At 49.0% G+C, this 19,216-nt stretch overlaps 1 protein-coding gene across 1 annotated transcript in view; it reads left to right on the top strand.

The window, feature by feature from the left end:
* Positions 1 to 6,968: 6,968 nt before the first annotated feature.
* The window catches only part of LOC116947136 (putative acyl-CoA dehydrogenase 6), a 34,917-nt gene continuing 22,669 nt past the window's right edge, over positions 6,969 to 19,216 (top strand). Inside the window, exons 1-2 of the mRNA XM_032962567.2 lie at positions 6,969 to 7,245; positions 17,757 to 17,877. Coding sequence (XP_032818458.2) covers positions 7,096 to 7,245; positions 17,757 to 17,877 — 271 coding nt within the window. The 5' untranslated portion in view covers positions 6,969 to 7,095. The remainder of the gene's footprint in view (positions 7,246 to 17,756; positions 17,878 to 19,216) is intronic.

Genomic DNA, 19,216 nt, shown 5'->3' with positions numbered 1-19,216 from the left:
CGTCACATTTCTCACACCCCCCTCCCCCTTGTCACACACCGACCCCCCCTAGGTGCGTGACGTCATTTATGGACGACCCCTAAAGGTAATCATGAACACAAAATTTAGCAGCCTTTTGAAATACGTGATCAACCAGGTTTAGTGTCTAACTGTGTTGTGGGCCGACTGGATTGCGTCGCATTATATTTAGAAAGTTTTCTGAGTTCGCGTCTCCCATCTTCTTGCTGTTTATTGCCTCCGTGCAGTTTGCCGTTCTCTGTGTACTCTGTGTGTGATGTCCCCTCTTCTGTTGGTTCCTCGCTCTGTGGTTTACGACATTTTCAACTGAGGACGAGCGCTTGCGTTGCGTTCGAAACGTCGTTTTTTTTAAATTTTACTTTATTTCTACATACGTGACTTTACCGAAAGAACCAATGACTGAAGTAATCACCATTAACTCATCCAATATAAAAGTAGTAAATGCAGATGCAGGATTAAAAATTAATAATGACTGGATATCACAGATCCGAAGTAGTTGTTAGGCTTCTTGATGAATGGACCTTTAATCACGGCTTGGTATCCTGAGTGGCAGTCAATGGACAGGCGTCTTGTGAGGTGCCACAACAGCGAAACCGCTCCGTCAGAGCCGTGCCTGCAACGCCACCACGGGAGAGCGTCCGATGCTACTTCTCCCTCACCATCCCCCAAATTAGCACACACAACACACACTACACACAGACACAACACACACTACACACACACTACACACACACAACACACACACCCCCACGTAGGACCTCGTGGGGAAGTCACCTGGCCTCCAGGTTTTCACCCAGGGGCCCTCTTCGTAGGGACATCCCCCACGGTTTCCTGGGGCCAGGGAATTGGACGACTTCCCCCAGGTTTAATTACACCACAGAGCCGTGAATTGACGTGCAATTGCGTGGTCACGACGAGGCTACTCAGTCGCCGCAGTTAGGACACACACGAGCCCCAGGGGAAGCATCTGATTGGCCGGAAAAGCATGCTTGCACGCTGTAGCCAATGGCAACGGCCCAGCGGCGGCCCCTGTTGATGGGTAGAGAGGGAAGCGGACGTCGGTGAAGGCACCGATGGCGGTGGGGTATCGCGGGTTAGCCGGGCAGACCTTTGATGTAGAGAAGGGTAAAATGGGAGAGCGACGATGGGCAGTTCGCATTCTCCTCCAGTCAGCCATCGGAGCAGTCAGCTTGCCGGCCACTGGGTCGTCTGTGTGACGAGCCTCAGCGAGGCCAGGCCCCGCTCCCAGCAAGAACCTCGTGCAGCCTCGTCTCTCCGCGACGGCCCGTGCATCCGAGGCAAACCGTGAGTACGAAAGAGAGAGTTGGGATTTAAGTGTAAAAGCCTAGGGAGGTTAATTCAAAATAGACGGGACAGATTGGGTCTTAGACCGTCGGGAATAGATTAGTTATTCTACTAATATTGACTCCAGGCTACGTGATATATAGCCTCGGACTCACTAAGAATAAACTGTTGGTGATCAATAAACCTTGTCGTGTGGTTTCTGCGAGTGTGAAACGGGCGCATGGTGGTGTGAGTCTGCTCGCCGTGGTACGGGGATTTGCGCGCGGGTAACTCTGTTGAGGTGGCCATTGTGTGCGCGCCCGACCGAGGTTCCTGCGTCGTTGTACCCTGTGTTTGCGCGCGAGTGTGTATTCACCCACGTGTTTGTGCTCACCCATGCGAGCAGCTCGTGGTTAGCGTGTGCGTGTGGGGAGCGGCGGCGGACTCGTACAGGGGCACGTGAGATTACTCATACGCCCTTTTGTTTAACGTGTGCGTGAGGTGAACGGGCAGCGTACACGCGAGATTGTTCGTGCGGCCTTTGTTTGGTGTGTGCGTGAGGCGAACGGGCGGCGTACCCGCGAGATTGTTCATACAGCCCTTTAAATCATCTCCGAGACACCCCCTCCAATCGGCTACGCGTGTACGAGTGACGTCACTGCCCTTTGACCCCTGCCCCCCCGTCCCGCGCGTGCGATTGGTGCGCGGCGCCGGGAGGGTAGCGGCGTCGGATTTTTGGTGGCTGCGTGTACGTGAGTGTGCGTGGCTGCGTGCGGGGAGCCTCCTGCTAATGTTTGGAGGAGTGCACGCGGGGAATGTGTATGAATGACCCGAGGTGGCCGAGAGCCAGCCAAGAGTCATGTCTCACAAGGGGGACGCGGAGGCAGCGAGGTCAAAGCTACGAGCAGCAGCAACGAGGAGGGGGGGGAAGAGGAGGAAGAACGGGGAGAGGAGTCGGGAGCAGCAGCCCCAACAACACTTCCCCTTGCAGGAGTCCTTGCACCCTGTCTCGACTGCCGAAGTGCAGATCCATGTGAACAGCGCGATGCCACCGCGACACAAACACACGCCAGCTGTGACAGCTGGCATCTTGACGGACGACGGCCTCTTCACGGCGATGGCCCATTGATGAGAGCACAGCAGCAGCGGTGGTGGTGGTGGTGGTGCTCTATCAGGGCTGAACTCTGACGGTGTCGACGCGGCTCTCCTCGTGGGTTGATACAGCACACACTATCTCCCCATCACGTGACAGCTGTGCATATATCTTTAAAGTGATAGTCCACGGACTTGAAGTTATTAAGTAACTATTTATCTCGTGTGGATTACGGCTTGTGACCCGATTTGCGCAGTTTAGTGCAGACGGTGTTCTATCTCCTTTGTGGATCTTCTCCTTGAGTCGTACTTATGTCTGCTTATCCACCAACGACTCTTGCGGCAATGCCCTCTGCTGCCCACCCCGCAGTCTGTTGTCCTGTCACCTCTATTTAAATCGATCCGCAGAGTTCACCATGTCACAAAAGGAATGGCTTATTTTACATTTACCGCAGTTACCGAGCAAAGACCCAAAACATCAAGCGGTCGGCAGAAAACAGCAAAACCTCAGTAGATAATGGTCCAAGAGTTCTTGAATTGAGCAAGATTATCGGAGGCCCCTCATGCAACTCCGAAGCGCCATTAATCTGGTTGCATTGGATTGTTGTAGCCAAGTGGCTGAGAACCAGGTCCTTCGAATCCCCGGAAAGCCCGGAGAGATGACTGGGGGTAGACACCAGAGTGGTTTAAGCAGTGGCTGTCGCAAGACTCCACAATGCCTGTTCGAGTTGGGGCTCCTCGAACCCGTGTGGTCGGCTTGATTTTTTTTATGTTTCCTTACTTTAATTCTCCTACAGAATCTTTGCTGTTATTGGAAACATTGTTGTGGTTTCTTGTTGATTTTGCATTGCGTTGTTCATTTAATGCATGATACGGAGCATGCTATTCATGTAGAGCTCAGGGTCTGCCACCTCAACTAGGTAGAGGAGCGTTGTTTGTAGAGCATATAAAGTGATAGTGAAATTAAGCCCAAATTTTCCTATACGCTGTTCAGTAGCACACTTGTAGCACAGGAGTGCTTTTCCCCCAATGAATTACAATTGTTGCTGTAGACGAGTTTAATTTTGTGGATAAATGTTCTACCACCTGAGCAGGGATTGACCAATAAGTTTGCAGCATTGTTAAATTAAGGGAGGGAGATTGGGGTCAGAGGGGCAAAATATGATTAGTCAACTGGTACCGCAGACGTCCAATTGGGGGGGGGGGTTTAATGAGGGACAGAGGTGGGGGCCAAGAGGAGGCAGAAAAATGTTGGTGTGGCTGCCATGGGGAGCAGAGAGGTTGCAATTTACTTAGGTCTACTTATTCTGATGAACCCACAGAGACCCACTGTTAGGGGTAAGTCACTGTTCCCAAGCACCTATGAAGGTCGCCACAACACACGAGGGAGGTGGGTGGCCAGCACCACACCCGGCCGCTTTTGTCTCCCTAGTGGTGATGTTTACACACCACACGAGGTACTATTTGAAACTGAGTCGACCTAGGGGAGACCCATGACCAGTACAAATAATCGTCATTGGTGTTGGCCGTGAGCAGGAATTAAACTCGGCTCGCCAGGTTCCTAGCGCAGCACACTCATCACTTACTACACTACCGCTCTCCACACTCCCAGACACACACAGATACCCACACAAGGAGCTAAACTCCTCCCCCTCCTCCTCAGATCTAGTGTACGGTCCAGATCTAGTGGGGGATGGGGAAAATCATTTATAAATTCACCAATAATTTCTTCCCATTTCCAGCCCTAAGTTTACATAGGGTTGAAATTTAGTATATATGTAGTGGGTACAGATGAAGACAGAGACTTCTTCTTGGATTCAACACGTTTATTCAATAACAGCCCTCCTAACACGAGGGGTAGCTGCCCCTTCACCAGGTAACCAGGGAGTCATATCCTCCGAGCTAGCTACTCTAACACGTCAGTGGCTACCTCGGACCGGCCCCCAGCTTGGGTCCGGGTCCTGTAGTTGGAGCTCCTCTTCCAAGCGACGAGGTGGGGATCTTCATCCAGACAACAACAGCCGGTGCCGCTCAGGGCTCTGGCTTATATTCCCGGTCCCGGGCTCGCACCTCCCTGGGAAGCTTCGAAAAGGACCTGTCCCTGGACACGTGGTCCCCCCAGCCCCCTCTTTGGGGGCCCCGGGGTCTCTACTTATGGTCACGAGACCTCCGGGTTCAACCAGAGTGCCATGGCCCCTCTCAACTCTGTACCGTCCCTGGCACTCTTCCGCGCCCTATCCTCCCGGGGCTGGCACTACACCCAGAGCGCAGTGCCATTCGTACAGCCACTTGTAGCGATGTCTGAGACGCCAACATTGCGCCACCCGCTTCACACAGTGTCGTGCAGTAACATCCAGCAATGTCACTACACATACGCCTAGTATGTTACTACACATATGTAGTTACATATGTGTAGGCTTCACAAGAGGGTAGCCATAGTACCCAGTGACGGGGGGTGCTATAGGGGCATGGCTCTGGCAGAGGTGAGAGAGAGAGAGCGCTTGAGGATGTGGTCTTTGGATGAACCCGGGGGGACACGTGACCGGACAAGGTGGAAGGGGCTACCCCCCAAGGGGGGCGAGAGGGAAAAGTGATGGGGAACCAGAGCCCTCGAGAAGAATCTGGAATGGGTCCGGCAGAGCCCCTGGCCACGCCAGAGCGGATATAAGCCGGGGCGGAGAAGCCGGCAGGGTCGCCGTCGTTGGAGTGCTGTCGAAGAGAGATGGGGCCCGCCCGCCAAGTCTTGGATCCTCGGCCTTCGGGCGGGAGAGAAGTCGTCAAGAGCTGGGCAACGTGTTAGCTGGCCCGGCAGTTTATATAGTGTTCCCATGAGTGTTATGTAGCTATCCAGGGTGGTCACCACCCCTAGTCGTTATCCCGTTGAGTGTAGACTTACCTGTTATGTTAGTGAATAAAACGTGTTGCCTCCATACTCAAGAGTGCGTCTCAATAGAACCCACTACACATGTAATGTCGACTTGACACACTGCTCTCGAGATGGCACTTTATTGAAGACACGTTCACTTGACATCAGGCGGAGATCCTACTGCAATAGCCTTGAGTCTTCCGCACATCTCCGTTATATACTATCCGAGGCCACGCCCCCCTTCTCGGTCATTCTCGTAGCCACCAGTCCCTTCACACTCACAACTGATACCCCTGTCATTACCTCCCGTGGCCACTTGTGCACTTGTACTGTAGGCTGACTTCCATGTCATTACCTCCCGCGGCCACTAGTCCCCTCACACCACATGTAGGCTCTATTGTCACTACACATATAAAGTTAACACTGGATTAAGGTGATTACTGTCTTTCCTGAAAATGTATATTATTACAACAACCGGTGTTTACCACAAAGTGGCGGTGATATCACCACGGCGTTTGTGCCAGACTAGGTAAACCTTGAGCCCACTTGAAGTATCAAAGGTGTGCTGGCAGGAGGTTAAAGGACAGGCTCCGGTGCCATGGGTTAATTTAGATGTGACTTGCAGATGGACCTGGCGTTCGGACACATCGAGTTGCGGTGGTCTCAGTGTTTGTTAATGGAGAGATTTGTTTTTGTCGAGTTTCATCTCGTCCGGTGCGAGCGCCGGCGAAGCTCATGTGATGAGTGGATGTGGCGGAATAGAATGGGGAGACCAATAACCTCCCTCACACTCCCCTGGATAAACAAGCAAAAAGATAAATAAAATTAATCATTAATTAAAAACTCACACTCGGCAACAACAATGTGGCCTCATATATAACTGGCCAAGTTTTGGGCAACCAGTTGCCCTTGCTCATATCACATGGGCCAGAGAGCGAGTGGACAGGAAGAGGAGACGATCAAAACTCGTATCTTTGACCGCCTAATGACTGCTACCGACGCCGAGTCAATTGGCGATGAGTCTGCACTTATCATGCGCTGCTTGCTCTTCCGTCGTATGCGAGTGTGCAGTATATCCCGACAGGTTGCAGCTGCGCAGAGAGCGAATGCAGCAGCGTCTCTCTATCAACGCTCTTTCACTTCTTTGTAATTTTTCTTCAAATTTTGAAAAATGTTCGCCTTTCGCTCCATCTGAGAAGAGGAAATGTGATGCACGTGCAGAAAAGTACTTAAGGATTTTCAAATCTAAGTGTTTGTTTTTACTTAATAAATGTTGGTAATGGTAATGTTCAGTTACAATTAATGTTTTGTTAGGGTTATTTTCATTTCTTTTGTGGACAATTTTGGTATTTTTATGGTATGTAATGGGTTTCCAGGAACGGAACCCTAATGTATAGCATTGCGCCTATGGGAAATAAGGCTTCGACTTACGACGTCTTCACTTTCGGCCGTCGCCCAGGAACAAATTAGGTCGTAGGTGCTGGGGTCGCCTGTACCCAATAGTTATCCAGTCGTTACCTACAGCACAATGCGAGGCAAACCTTTCAAACAAGGGGGCGTAGCCCTCCCCCGGCATCACGGAGTAACTTCGACAGCAGCTATTTGACGGCCACGCCTTCATGAGTCGGGTGGCCCCGCCCCCGGACCCTAGGCCCCGCCCCCGGACCCTAGGCCCCGCCCATCGGCCCCGTCCCTCCATAGGCACCTCCCACTGAGACCCCCTCAACTTCCGCCACTGCAAACATCCCGCCGCCACTCTCTCTTCGCTGCTCCGCGGTTCGACTTTCACTCTCCGCTGCTCTTTCTCTTTCTCTCCGTCGCTCTCCGTCACTGTCATGTCTGTCATGTCGTCGCGTCTGCCGCTGCTGCTGTTCGGTGGTCGCGCCGCCCCGCGCGCGCCGCGCTTGGCGCGAGGCGCTGCCGCGGGGGGGAGCGCGGAGACTCGGAGCGGGGAGCACGCGCAGCTGAGAAGCGCACTACGCAAGGTGCGTGTGTGTAAGTGTGTGTAAGTGTAAGTGTGTGTGTAAGTGTGTGTGTGTCTGTGTGTGTCGGTTGGCACGGTAGGAGGCACAGGTGGTGCATCAGCCAGTCATCTCAGTCGACCCGTGGCACCTGGGTTTGCCCCGTGACCTCCTGCCAGCGGGCGTTCGACACTCCACGTGGCCTCAGGGTGCACATAGCCTGGCACAAGCGTCGTGGTGACGTCACCGCCACTTAGTGGCGAATGGCGGTTGCTGTGTCTGTGTAAGTGTGTGTCGGTGTAAGTGTGTGTGTGTCGGTGTAAGTGTGTGTGTGTCGGTGTAAGTGTGTGTGTGTCGGTGTGTGTCTGTGTAAGTGTGTGTGTGTAAGTGTGTGTCTGTGTGTGTAAGTGTGTGTCTGTGTGTATAAGTGTGTGTGTGTAAGTGTGTGTGTGTCGGTGTAAGTGTGTCTGTGTGTGTCTGTGTAAGTGTGTGTCGGTGTGTGTCTGTGTGTGTCGGTGTAAGCGTGTGTGTCCGGTGTGTGTCGGTGTAAGTGTGTGTGTCGGTGTGTAAACGAGGGCCTGGTTGGTGCGGTGTGTAAACATCAGCACTTGGGAGACAAAGGCGTCCGGGCTAGCGGCGCGATGTTGGCCACATCACCCCCTCGTGTGCCGTGCAGCGTTCGCAAGCGTTTGCTTTCAGGTGGGGATCTTCGTGTCAGTGAGTGTGTTGGCCTCGATGTGAACCTAGTCTGGCACAAACGACGTAGTGACGTCAACCGGTGGCGAATGTCGCCTGTTTGTCGCCGTGTGTGGCTGTGTGTGGCCGTGTGTGGCTGTGTGTAGAGATGTCAGAGGCAGTCTCAAGGTGAGAGCGCCTCATTGTGCACGTGTCTGTGTGTAGAGATGTTACACAGCAGCGGCAGGTCTCGCGCACTTGGTGTGCACTCTTTGTGCTCTGACAATTTATTGTCTTCGTTGTTTGCGCTCCGTTCCAGGTGGTTCATATGCACTGATTACGAACGTTCTCAGGGAACAGTAAATACGCACAGAAGTATTTTTTTGACACATCCCATCATCCACACAGCTGTCTGGGAGTGCGGCATGAAAACAGCGTTGGTTCAACACAAGCAGACATTGGACCGGTTTCAGCATTCAATGTTTCATCAGCTGCTGTGTTGCTTTTCTTTGCTATATTCACTCTTACAAAAGCGACCTATGCAGCTCTCGCTGGTCTTTATGTCATCATTGTGATCTCGAGCTTCCTTCAATATTAATATTCTGCAGCGTTCGTGTCGTGTCGCGCACAACGCGTGCGTTACTATTTTATTGTCTTGCTCATAGCTTGACCCAACGTAGCGCTGTTTGTAGAGTTCTTGAAATAAATTGAGTTTTGGTTCGCTGTGGTTCTTGTGTGTATGCATGTGGTCCACATAGTGGAATACGTTTATACCCCTCCCAATCGGCAGTATTGTGAGTTCAGATCCTGTGTGGGGGTTTACTCAGCCCATCATACCATCATCCTCCGGGGTTAAAATCATTGTCGACGTCTGGCTCAGGACCGTAAACAGAAGATGAGCAACACAAGTGTTGATTTGAACACAAATCCCTCTGACTTTAGACTTAAGCAGAATAATGAGAACATTTAAGGCAGCCATTTACTTGCAGTCACCTTTACAACGTAGTACAATTTGTAATTTGTCTTTACTATGTTATGTTATACAGCAATACATAGGTTGCAGTATATTAGGTAAAGTTATGTAGTTGTTAAAACGTGGATTTCTATTACCTATGTCCGTGTAGCTGTTTAAAGGCAAAATCCAATGCTAAATGTGTTTTGAACTTTGGCCTACTTCAGGTGACGTGTGGAAAGATACTCCAGCACAACAACACGACCAAAACTCTCCCCACACACTCCCTCCCGAGCCAACCACAATCGCACACGCAACTCCTGCCCACCACCTACACAACCACACACAGCTCCTGCCCACCACCTACACAACCACACACAGCTCCTGCCCCCCACCTACCCATCCACACACACAGCTGCTGCTGCCCACCGAAGACAAATATCACCCGGATAGCTTTAACAGACTGTTGGGGCAAGTGCTATTAGCGAGCAGCACCTGTGAAAGCTGGCACGGCACACGAGGGGGTGGGTGGCCGGCACCACGCCCAACCGCCTTTGTCTCCCCAGTGGCGATGTTTACACACTGTACCAGGTACTCATTTGAGGCTGATTTGACCTAGGGGAGGCCCAGGACCAGCTCCGATAATCGTCAGTGGTGTTGGCCCATGAACCGGAATTGATCCTGGTACGCCAGGTTCGTAGCGCAGTGCGCTAACCATTACACCACCGCTCCTTCCCACCACCCCCCCAAACACACGCAGCTCCTGCCCACCACCAACCCAACCACACGCAGCTCCTGCCCACCACCTACCCATTCACACACAGCTCCTGCTCACTACCCACCCATTCACACACAGCTCCTGCCCACCACCTACCCATCCACACACAGCTCCTGCCCACCACCCACCCAACCACACGCAGCTCCTGCGCACCACCCACCCAACCACACACAGCTCCTGCCCACTACCTACCCATTCACACACAGCTCCTGCCCACTACCTACCCATTCACACACAGCTCCTGCCCACTACCTACCTATCCACACGCAGCTCCTGCCCACCAATAACCGCTATTCGCCACTGAGTGATGGTAACGTCACCACTGTGCCAGGCCATATGTACTTTGAGTCCGCATGAAGTGTTGAAGGCTCCCTGACAGGAGGTCACGGGACAGACCCAGGTGCCACAATTGGTTCTGCTATATATAAATTGGCACAATACAAAGAGGGCAAATACAGCCCCACATTGGCAACTCTACCTTTTTTTATGAAAAACTCTAAACACTTGAGAATGTAATTAAGCTACTCAACTTAATCCTAATTATATTCTGGTTACTTTTCATGTGATTCCACTGTTTATCAAGCTCCCAATCGATTAATCAAGATACTCAATGCTCTAGTTAATAAAATGGACATTCATCGACTTACGGACATAATTAGGTCCTGTGCCTATTCGTAAGTCAAACGGTTTGCAAGTTGGAACACTAATGTGCTGTATTTAAATGCCCCTACGGTCAATGATTTGAAATGGGTTACGGTTCAACAAAAAAGAGAAGCATTTTTAAACCCATAAATAAAAATAAATGTACATTTTCACGTAATACTGTAAAAAAATACTCTATAGCAAATTAAACATAAAATAAAGGTATATGAATAGAAAAAAATAAATATTTTATTTTCACTTACTTTGAGTCCTGATGCTGGATTGCTTGTCGGAAGGGGCACAATGAGTAAACACAATTGCACACACACACAAGCACATGGGGCACGTGCACATGCACACAAAAACGGAGACATGCAGACACAAAGACACGCAGACACACACAAAGACAAGACAAAGGCAGACACAAAGACGAACACACACTGGGCACGCACACACACCAATACCAATACCTGCCAATCGTCACTAAGTGACGGTAACATCACTACGGTGCCTCTGCCAGGCCAGGTGCACTTTGAGGTCACATGAAATGTCAAAGGCTCGCTGACAGGAGGTCACGGGGCAGACTCAGGTGCCATGGGCTGACTGACTGAGATGACTGGCAGATGCGCCAGCTCTGCCCCCTACTGTGCCAACTTACTGCATCTTAGCCACCCAGCGCTCCACTTGGTGTTGTGAGCGTTGCTCCTCTGCCGTCGGTTGTTGTTGGAGAGCGACTGCCTCCAACTGACCAGTATTGTTCTCCACTAGTCTTCTCCATAGAGGCCAATCTTAACACCGCTGGTACCCATCTTCGGCAAGTCCACTCAGCTGCACATTCTCCGCCTACCGCATCAGTGCATCTCTTATCTAGCCCGAATCATGTCCATTTAGCCCTCTCTATCCGGCCAAACAGAAAATGCTTGGGCATGTGGTGTTTGGGCGTGCGGGTTACATGACCCAGCCAACCCACCACCTACCCATCCACACACAACTCCTGCCCACCACCTGCCCAACCACACAGTTTCTGCCCACCACCTACCCATCCACATACAGCTCCTGCCCACCACCTGCCCAACCACACAGTTCCTGCCCACCACCTACCCATCCACATACAGCTCCTGCCCACTACCGAGCTAACCACACAGCTGCTGCCCATTACTTGCCCAACCACGTACAGCTCCTGCCCACCACCTACCCATCCACACACGGCTCCTGCCCACTACATATCCAACCATACACGGCTCCAGAGAGGAGGTCTCGTTAAACAGGTGGTGGGATCTTCAAACCAGGACTTAAAAGTCGACCTCTACTGTGAGTTCCTGACCCCTAAGAGCAAGGGAATTGCAGAGCCTGGGCTCCCTACAAACAAAACCTCAGTGATGACCCCCGGTTCAAAGCCTGCAGTGCAGTACGTTTTGTAGGAGCACGATTGGTAGATCTCAGAGATCTTAGTGGAGTGTGTGGCTGAATAATTTCGTGAATAAGGTGAATCAGGCCTATTTAAAACCTTGAACACAAGTTGGATAATCTTAAAATCAATGCGGATTTGAACTGGGAGTCAATGCAGAGACACGAGCACAGGTGTAATATGGAATGCTGTGCCCAGTGTAGATTGTACGACCTTACTCTTTGGTTCTATTCGGTAAAGTCACGTAGGTAAAAAAATAAAACAACAAAAATCACGACGTTTTGGCCACAACACAAGCGGCCTTCATCAGGTGAAGGGTCCAGACTGTCTCGAGGACAGCGCTAGAGTGAACACAGCTAAGCTCAGACCGCGACCTTTAAGCTGTGTGAGAGGAATCAAGGTGCCTTGACAAAGGAATTAGCATAAAAATTAGCATTTAATTGGCAGACTTAGCATGATGAACGGTGTAGAGGGGGTGAACATGTGCAGGTCGGCGAGGGGGGTGTTGTATATGAGCCTTTTCCAAAATTGATATTAACAATAATATCTGCCGATATATATATTTTAATAATAAAGGAAATAATGCATAAAAACACACAAACCCAAAAACACTAAAAACCAGACGTCGATCATTAACAGGCCATAAATAAAGAAATAATTAAACTCTCAAGGCGAGGATGTTAACAGCTATCTGCGAAAATCTCCAGATGGACAGGAGTTGATGTGCCCCTAAAAGAAGGGTCACCCAGAGGCGAGCCTCACAGGCAGACACGGAGGCGCAGCCAGTTAAACCAATTTTTTTTCTTATTTGCCATTTAAACAATGGTCAAAATTTTAAAGGCAACAACAAGAATAAGAGAAAATTAGCGGTCCTAACGCTCACTCCAATTAAGACCAGGCCACCAGATGCATCAGTGAATCCTTCCAATAATTAATTCGCTATCAAATGATTTTCACCTTTAATACTTTTACTGTTAAATCACAAGCTTGGGTATAGAATACCGAGTCACGTCAAAGGTTTTCGAGAAGGAATGAGGCGAATGGGCAAACTTACGAAAGAGTTTAAACAATATCCCAAGCAACCCCGACCACCTTTGTCTCTCTCGCAGCGCGGAGAAGCAGGAACCACACCTTATCACAAGGGGCCATCTGGAAAAGCCAGCCGGGTTTAATGGAAAAACACACCCCACCCCACACACGGCAACCAGGCAAACGAAGTTTTAAAGAAAATTGCAATATAACATTAATAATAACGTGTTAACCTTAAATGATATTCCATTATAGAACCTTACAGAACCAAGGGATATGGATTCCAACAATCTGGAAACGGACCTCTTAAACTCAGGATGAAAATTATTTTTCTTTTTAATAATTCCATCATAATGCGAATCTCGGTAACCCTAGAGGTGCGTCGGGAGGACGTAGTTACAAACACGAGTCTTGGTGAACATGGGACCAAATGGTATTTGAGCGATGTTAACTCAAAGTATAGAGAGGAGAAGGTGCTCCGGACCATCTTTGTCTCTCCCGCAGAGTGTGAGAGGAATTTCGCGAGAGAGGAATTTCACGCCAGGGCAAACAGATCGTTATCGCAGGAGCCATCTGTACACACACACAAACTCACACACACACACGAACTCACACACACAGACCACGCCCCCCTTTACTGCACAGAGAGAAGAATGTCTTTGAATATAACGGTCAGCGCATTTTCAAAAAGTTCAGTCAAGACAGATCAGCGATTCAAGACGTCCACAAGACGAGCAGTCGCATGGAACGGCTGGCACTGAGTAGCGAGGATCGCTGAGTCGCGATGTATCAACAAAAGTGAGTCATACAGCAGTGGAGGAAACCTGCTGTCAGCGAACCAGCACAGGCGCGTTCGCGCACTTCAACAGAGAGAGCACGTGCGACTCAACTCACTCAACAGAAGAAAAAGCTTGGCCAGCCGCCAACAAAGTATCAGCGAATCGGCGCTGAGAGCGCTCGAGCATCTCCACAGAGAAAGCATGTGCAACGTGGCTCAACCAGCAGCGGAAAAGCTTGGGCAGCCGCCAACAACTTCAGCAAACCAGTGACCAAGCGCGTGCGACTTGAGTCATACAGCAGTGGAGGAAACCTGCTGTCAGAGAGCCGCCAACAACCTCAACAAAGAGAGCGCGTGCGACTCGGCTCACTCAGCAGAAGAAAAACTTGACCTGTCGCCCGCGAGCGCAGCGTCAGATACTACAGCAGCGGAAAGAGCGCGTGCCGGCGCAGCTCATCCAGCAGTGGAGGAAACTGCTGTCAGCGAACCAGCACGGGCGCGTTCGTGCATCTTCAAGGAGAGGGAGCGCGCGCCACCAGCGTGCCATCAGCACCAGCATCAGCACCAGCGCGTGCCAACAGCGTGCCACCAGCGTTTTACAGCGCGCAACTTCGCGTCACCAGGGCTGAGAGGGCAGCGGCCCCGCACTCAACACCCATCGGCGCGACGACGGCGAGCGTCGTGCTGACTCATCCAGCCAGCGGTGGACAGAAACTGGCAGCCGTTCGTATGCCCTCCCCCCCACACTCTCCCCCCCTCCTCACTCCCCCACCGCTACACAACGAACAAACTTTTTTTTTGACAAGGAAATCAACCTAGGTGTTTGCTCAATGCAAGAAATCAACAACGCTCCCATTAAACATACAAGACTCATGATAACTGCGTCAACTATTAGCTGATAACGAAAAACATCGCCACCCATTGGGTTACGTTGATGAGGCAATCAGAAGTATTTCAGTCGAACGCTTTAATTGCATAATCGTTGATGAATCAATGAACGAACATCGCCGTGGTACTGTGCTGACGATTTCAAGCATAATAATTTCGCATATCAGAATGTGTTAAGGATTGGATAAGAATCAAAGACCGAGTGCCGTGTTGTGTAATAATTCAAGTATACGAATTTGCATATAATAGAGTTAAAGTTTGATAGAATAGTTATGCATGTTTAATCTCTCAACAACCGATCGATTGCGTTACGCGTCGGGAATTAACCACAGGTGCCGCTATCGAGGTGAAACAACGCAATCGTGATGGTATCATGTTGACGCTGTGTTGAAATTCCAAGATCGAGAGTTTTCATATCCACAAATTAAAGTTAGCTAGGAAATAAAATTGATTAAAGCAGAAGGTTTGTGTGTGATTCTTCTTGAAATTCTGAATAAGATTGTTCTGCGTATGAGATCTGAACCTTGAGGGGACCTATCACCACACATAATCCATAACACACATAATTCATAATGTTCAATCGAGAGTAATCATATCCTTATCGATAATACGGAATTAAAGAGCAGAGTCGAATCGACTCTCTCTCATTCATGCTCACAACACCTACAGAACTGCATACAATCAATTGCGTTATCCCAATTCATAATACAATCCTCGTCACCGTGGCTCGACCTGATAATCCATAATGACCTACATTATCATAACCACGCCCACTCGCATAAATCAATACGATTATCTCTTGAATCCGCATAATTTATGCGCATAATTACATCAATTAACATAATTTCGGATAAATTATGCAAATTTCATTTAATTTCCATTATTTGTATCAATTTTCATAACACCTATATATACAACAGGTGGAGGTGTGAAAAGGGAAGAAAAGGGAAGCTGCGAAAGTCTGGGGTACCACTACTTGAAAAAATATACTGTACCATTGAAAATTAGTTTAATGTTTGGTTCGATTTAGAACATCTTTCCAATGGTTGCTTAATTTGAAACCATCTTCTCGGTTGAAATTGTGTCTGTGATTGTAAATCTGAATTGCCTCGTGAACAAATCTCTGATAAAAACCCGTGGGTTTGCAAAGAACCTTGGTATCGGAGAAAATTATATCGTGATCACCCACAGCGTTGTAACAGTGATCAGCTATGGCAGAAGAATTCGTTCTGCCGTGTTTCAAATCTGATTTGTGCTCGCGAATTCGGTCAGAGACATCCATAATTACAGTGGCATTGCCCTTGTCGGCTGAGAAGATGACTATATCATGTCTCTCTTTTAATTTCGTGAGTTCAGAGCGTTCATCTTTGCTGATGTTGCTAACTGGTTTCTTAGCATTTTTAAGAATAGCTATTTCAGCTCTCGCGACGTCTGCTTGGATGTGTCCTATACCTTTGAGGGCTACATCGACCTGAGAAATGATATCATCTATCGGTATATGTTTTGGGGTGACAGCGAAATTTAGTTCTTTAGCCAAAACTGTTTTCAGATTGTCCGAAATCGGGGTGCTACTCTGATTGATAACAATTTTGTTAACGTCTAGTTTTGTGATCTGTGGAACCGGGTTTTTCTTTGATAGGTGGTTGAATTTAGCAATTAGGTTAGCTTTGCATTTGATTGAAAGTGAATCGGCAGAAGAAGCAGTCATGTTGTCTACGTGGTTCCAATCAGAAGGTGACATTTTTTGTGTTAACGTTAACTGAGCTTGTAGGAGAGTGCTGTCTAAAGTATCGAGTTCAAAACGGAGTAGTCTTATTCTCTCTGAGATTAAAGAGAGGCTGGTCTTAAACAGAATCTGTTTAGAATTCGGTGAGGACACAGCAGCAGAAGTGAGTGTGAAGGCGATGGGTATTACCTTGTGGTCGCGGCATCTTTTGAGGAAAGTTAGCGTCTCGATGAGCTGTGACTTCTTGTCTCGTCTGTTAAAAGCTCTAACAGATAGGTGAAAACCCTCCCCCTAGAGGCTATCAATTCTAGATTTAAAGCTTTCGTGACTGCAAGTATCCATACTCTTCTCCGATACCAAGGTTCTTTGCAAACCCACGGGTTTTTATCAGAGATTTGTTCACGAGGCAATTCAGATTTACAAACACAGACACAATTCAACCGAGAAGATGGTTTCAAATGAAGCAACCATTGGAAAGATGTTCTAAATCGAACCAAACATTACATAAATTTTCAATGGTACAGTATATTTTTTCAAGTAGTGGTACCCCAAACGTTCGCAGCTTCCCTTTTCTTCCCTTTTCACACCTCCCCCCCTCGCCGACCTGCACATGTTCACCCCCTCTACACCGTTCATCATGCTAAGTCTGCCAATTAAATGCTAATTTTTATGCTAATTCCTTTGTCAAGGCACCTTGATTCCTCTCACACAGCTTAAAGGTCGCGGTCTGAGCTTAGCTGTGTTCACTCCAGCGCTGTCCTCGAGACAGTCTGGTCCCTTCACCTGATGAAGGCCGCTTGTGTTGTGGCCGAAACGTCGTGATTTTTGTTTTATTTTTTTACCTACGTGACTTTACCGAATAGAACCAAAGAGTATGGATCCTTGCAGTCACGAAAGCTTCAAATCTAGAATTGTACGACCTGTGCAACTGACTGTAGCCACCATTCCTACACCTCATCGTGGAGATATACACACAAACAGAATAGCATGCATGGTTTGATGATGCTACATTGGTAGTAGTACACAGGCACAAATAACTGAACACCTCCATTAATCACACTGCAGCATTAAAAGGAAAAAAAATCTAAGTGGCATTTCGGGCAATAGCCCTTCATAGCACATACACCATCTCATCATGTGATTTAGAGATGCAAATGTATACACTGTGATAAAGTAATAGGTATGACACCGACCTGATGCCGTGCACCACACTTACCACTCGCCATATACCTCTTACATCACTGCACTCTATTGTCGTAGCATGTGAACTATTATTCGGTCCGGTGGCTCGGTGGTAGAGCAAGCAGCTTGCAATTGGCAGCTTGTGAGTTCAAATCCTGCTTGGGGGTTGACTCAGTTCATCAATCCTTTAGGGGAGATTTTGTGGGGAAGTCAATTGCAGCTGGAAACTTGTGTCCACCATAGAAACGTAGAATGTACAGTACTGGATTAGGGCTGGAAACAGGAGATGAGCAACCAATACAGAAATGCTAATTTTAGCAGCAGGAGATTATTTAGATTTTTGCCTTCAATTAAACATGAAACAAAACTTTGATGATTTTGCTTTTACTTGATCGTAAATTTTGTCTGATGCCTGACAAAAGTTACATTTTTCTCTTGATCCGATGCCAACTCTATGTTACCGCTGTGTCGCTGCAGTTGATTGAAAAGGAGATTAATCCTCACGTGGACAAGTGGGAGGCTGAGAAAAAATTTCCAGCGCGACAGATTTTCAAAACTCTGGGGGATGCTGGCTTCCTTGGCGTAAATAAGCCCACAGGTAATGAATACAGCACACTGCAATGATATATTGTATATAGTACCCACTATACTGTTTATATTGCGAATGTAACACTTAGGTAAATTCACACTTAGGCTTTCACACAACCAATATGGTTCATAATTGAATTTTGGTAAAATCGTGAGTAAAATGCCAATGCGTGTAGCAAACTCTCCTCTACCTAACAGCCAAATAAAGTTATCGCATGAGAAAATGGGCCAATATTTTTTTCTGCACACCGGTATGTCGGAAATAAAACCACAACATTCAACAATTTGCGATGATGTTTTGCTAGTAGTTGCAACCACAGCATGATCAATCAGGCCACTTCCAGAATTGTGAAGCTCTTCTGCAGTCTTGGGCATAGGTGGTGTGATGTCATCAGCACGTTCCCACAAAAACAGTCAAGAGCAGATAGTCATACCCATAAGGTTAATGTGTTCACTTGAGACCGTCTATTGTTGGCGGCACTACTTAGAACAGTTGGTAGGCTGTCTGACTAAGAGCACCCTGGGATGGTGAAAACAGAGACGACAACGAGAAGAATGGTGACAATGGACTTGAGCAGCACCACGGGGATCCCACTTCCAGCAACAGCCACGAGGTCCCCCACAGCGGCCCCTCTTATACTCTTCGCGTGGCCTTACTCCATCCCGGCCACGACCCCCTTTTTGGAACCTACCAGCGGGTTCCCGAGGCTTCCCAACGGGCCCCGACTGTGACTTTTCCCCGAGATCTCCCCCTTTCGTGTATATCATGGCCTGCTGACTTCAGTACTGCCGTACACCGCAGTTCCCCTTTTTCGCCAGCAGCCAGCGCTATGCCACTACATCACCTCCCCTCGTGAAAAAAAAAACAGCCGTCTTCACTGACAACAATCACATAAGGAGAGGGGGAAGGCTTACAATAATGTGTGCTAACGCAATTTGCCTAACAGGAAGGGTTAACGGACATCAGAAAAAAAAAACCCTTAACTATTAACCCCGAACCGCGAGGGAAGCGTATCAATTCCCGATGTCCGCTGGCGTGCCGCAGCCCACAAGCATCGGGAAGGACCTCGGATCAACCGGAAGCCACAGTCCAGCGCGTGGCTGCGGCCACCCACCAGACAACATCAGAATTCAATTGAACAACGGGAAGCGAGCGGTTCAGCAGAACGAAGCGCTCTTAGAGCGAGTCCTTGATGCCGGTCCCCCATCTCCAGCAGGAACTTGCATGCTGGGGACCACCGGGACATCACACAAACAACCTAAAGGGTGTGGTCCCTCCTTGGGAGAAGAAGATGGCGACCGGGCCTCCACATGCGGGCCATCACACGGAGACGCTGTCGGGGGATTTC

The sequence above is a fragment of the Petromyzon marinus genome, chromosome 29, assembly GCF_048934315.1.
Source record: "Petromyzon marinus isolate PM22_M1 ecotype Great Lakes invasive population chromosome 29, UKy_Petmar_22M1.pri1.0, whole genome shotgun sequence".
NCBI classification, from domain to species: Eukaryota; Metazoa; Chordata; class Hyperoartia; order Petromyzontiformes; family Petromyzontidae; genus Petromyzon; species Petromyzon marinus.
This window is presented reverse-complemented; position numbering and strand designations above follow the sequence as displayed.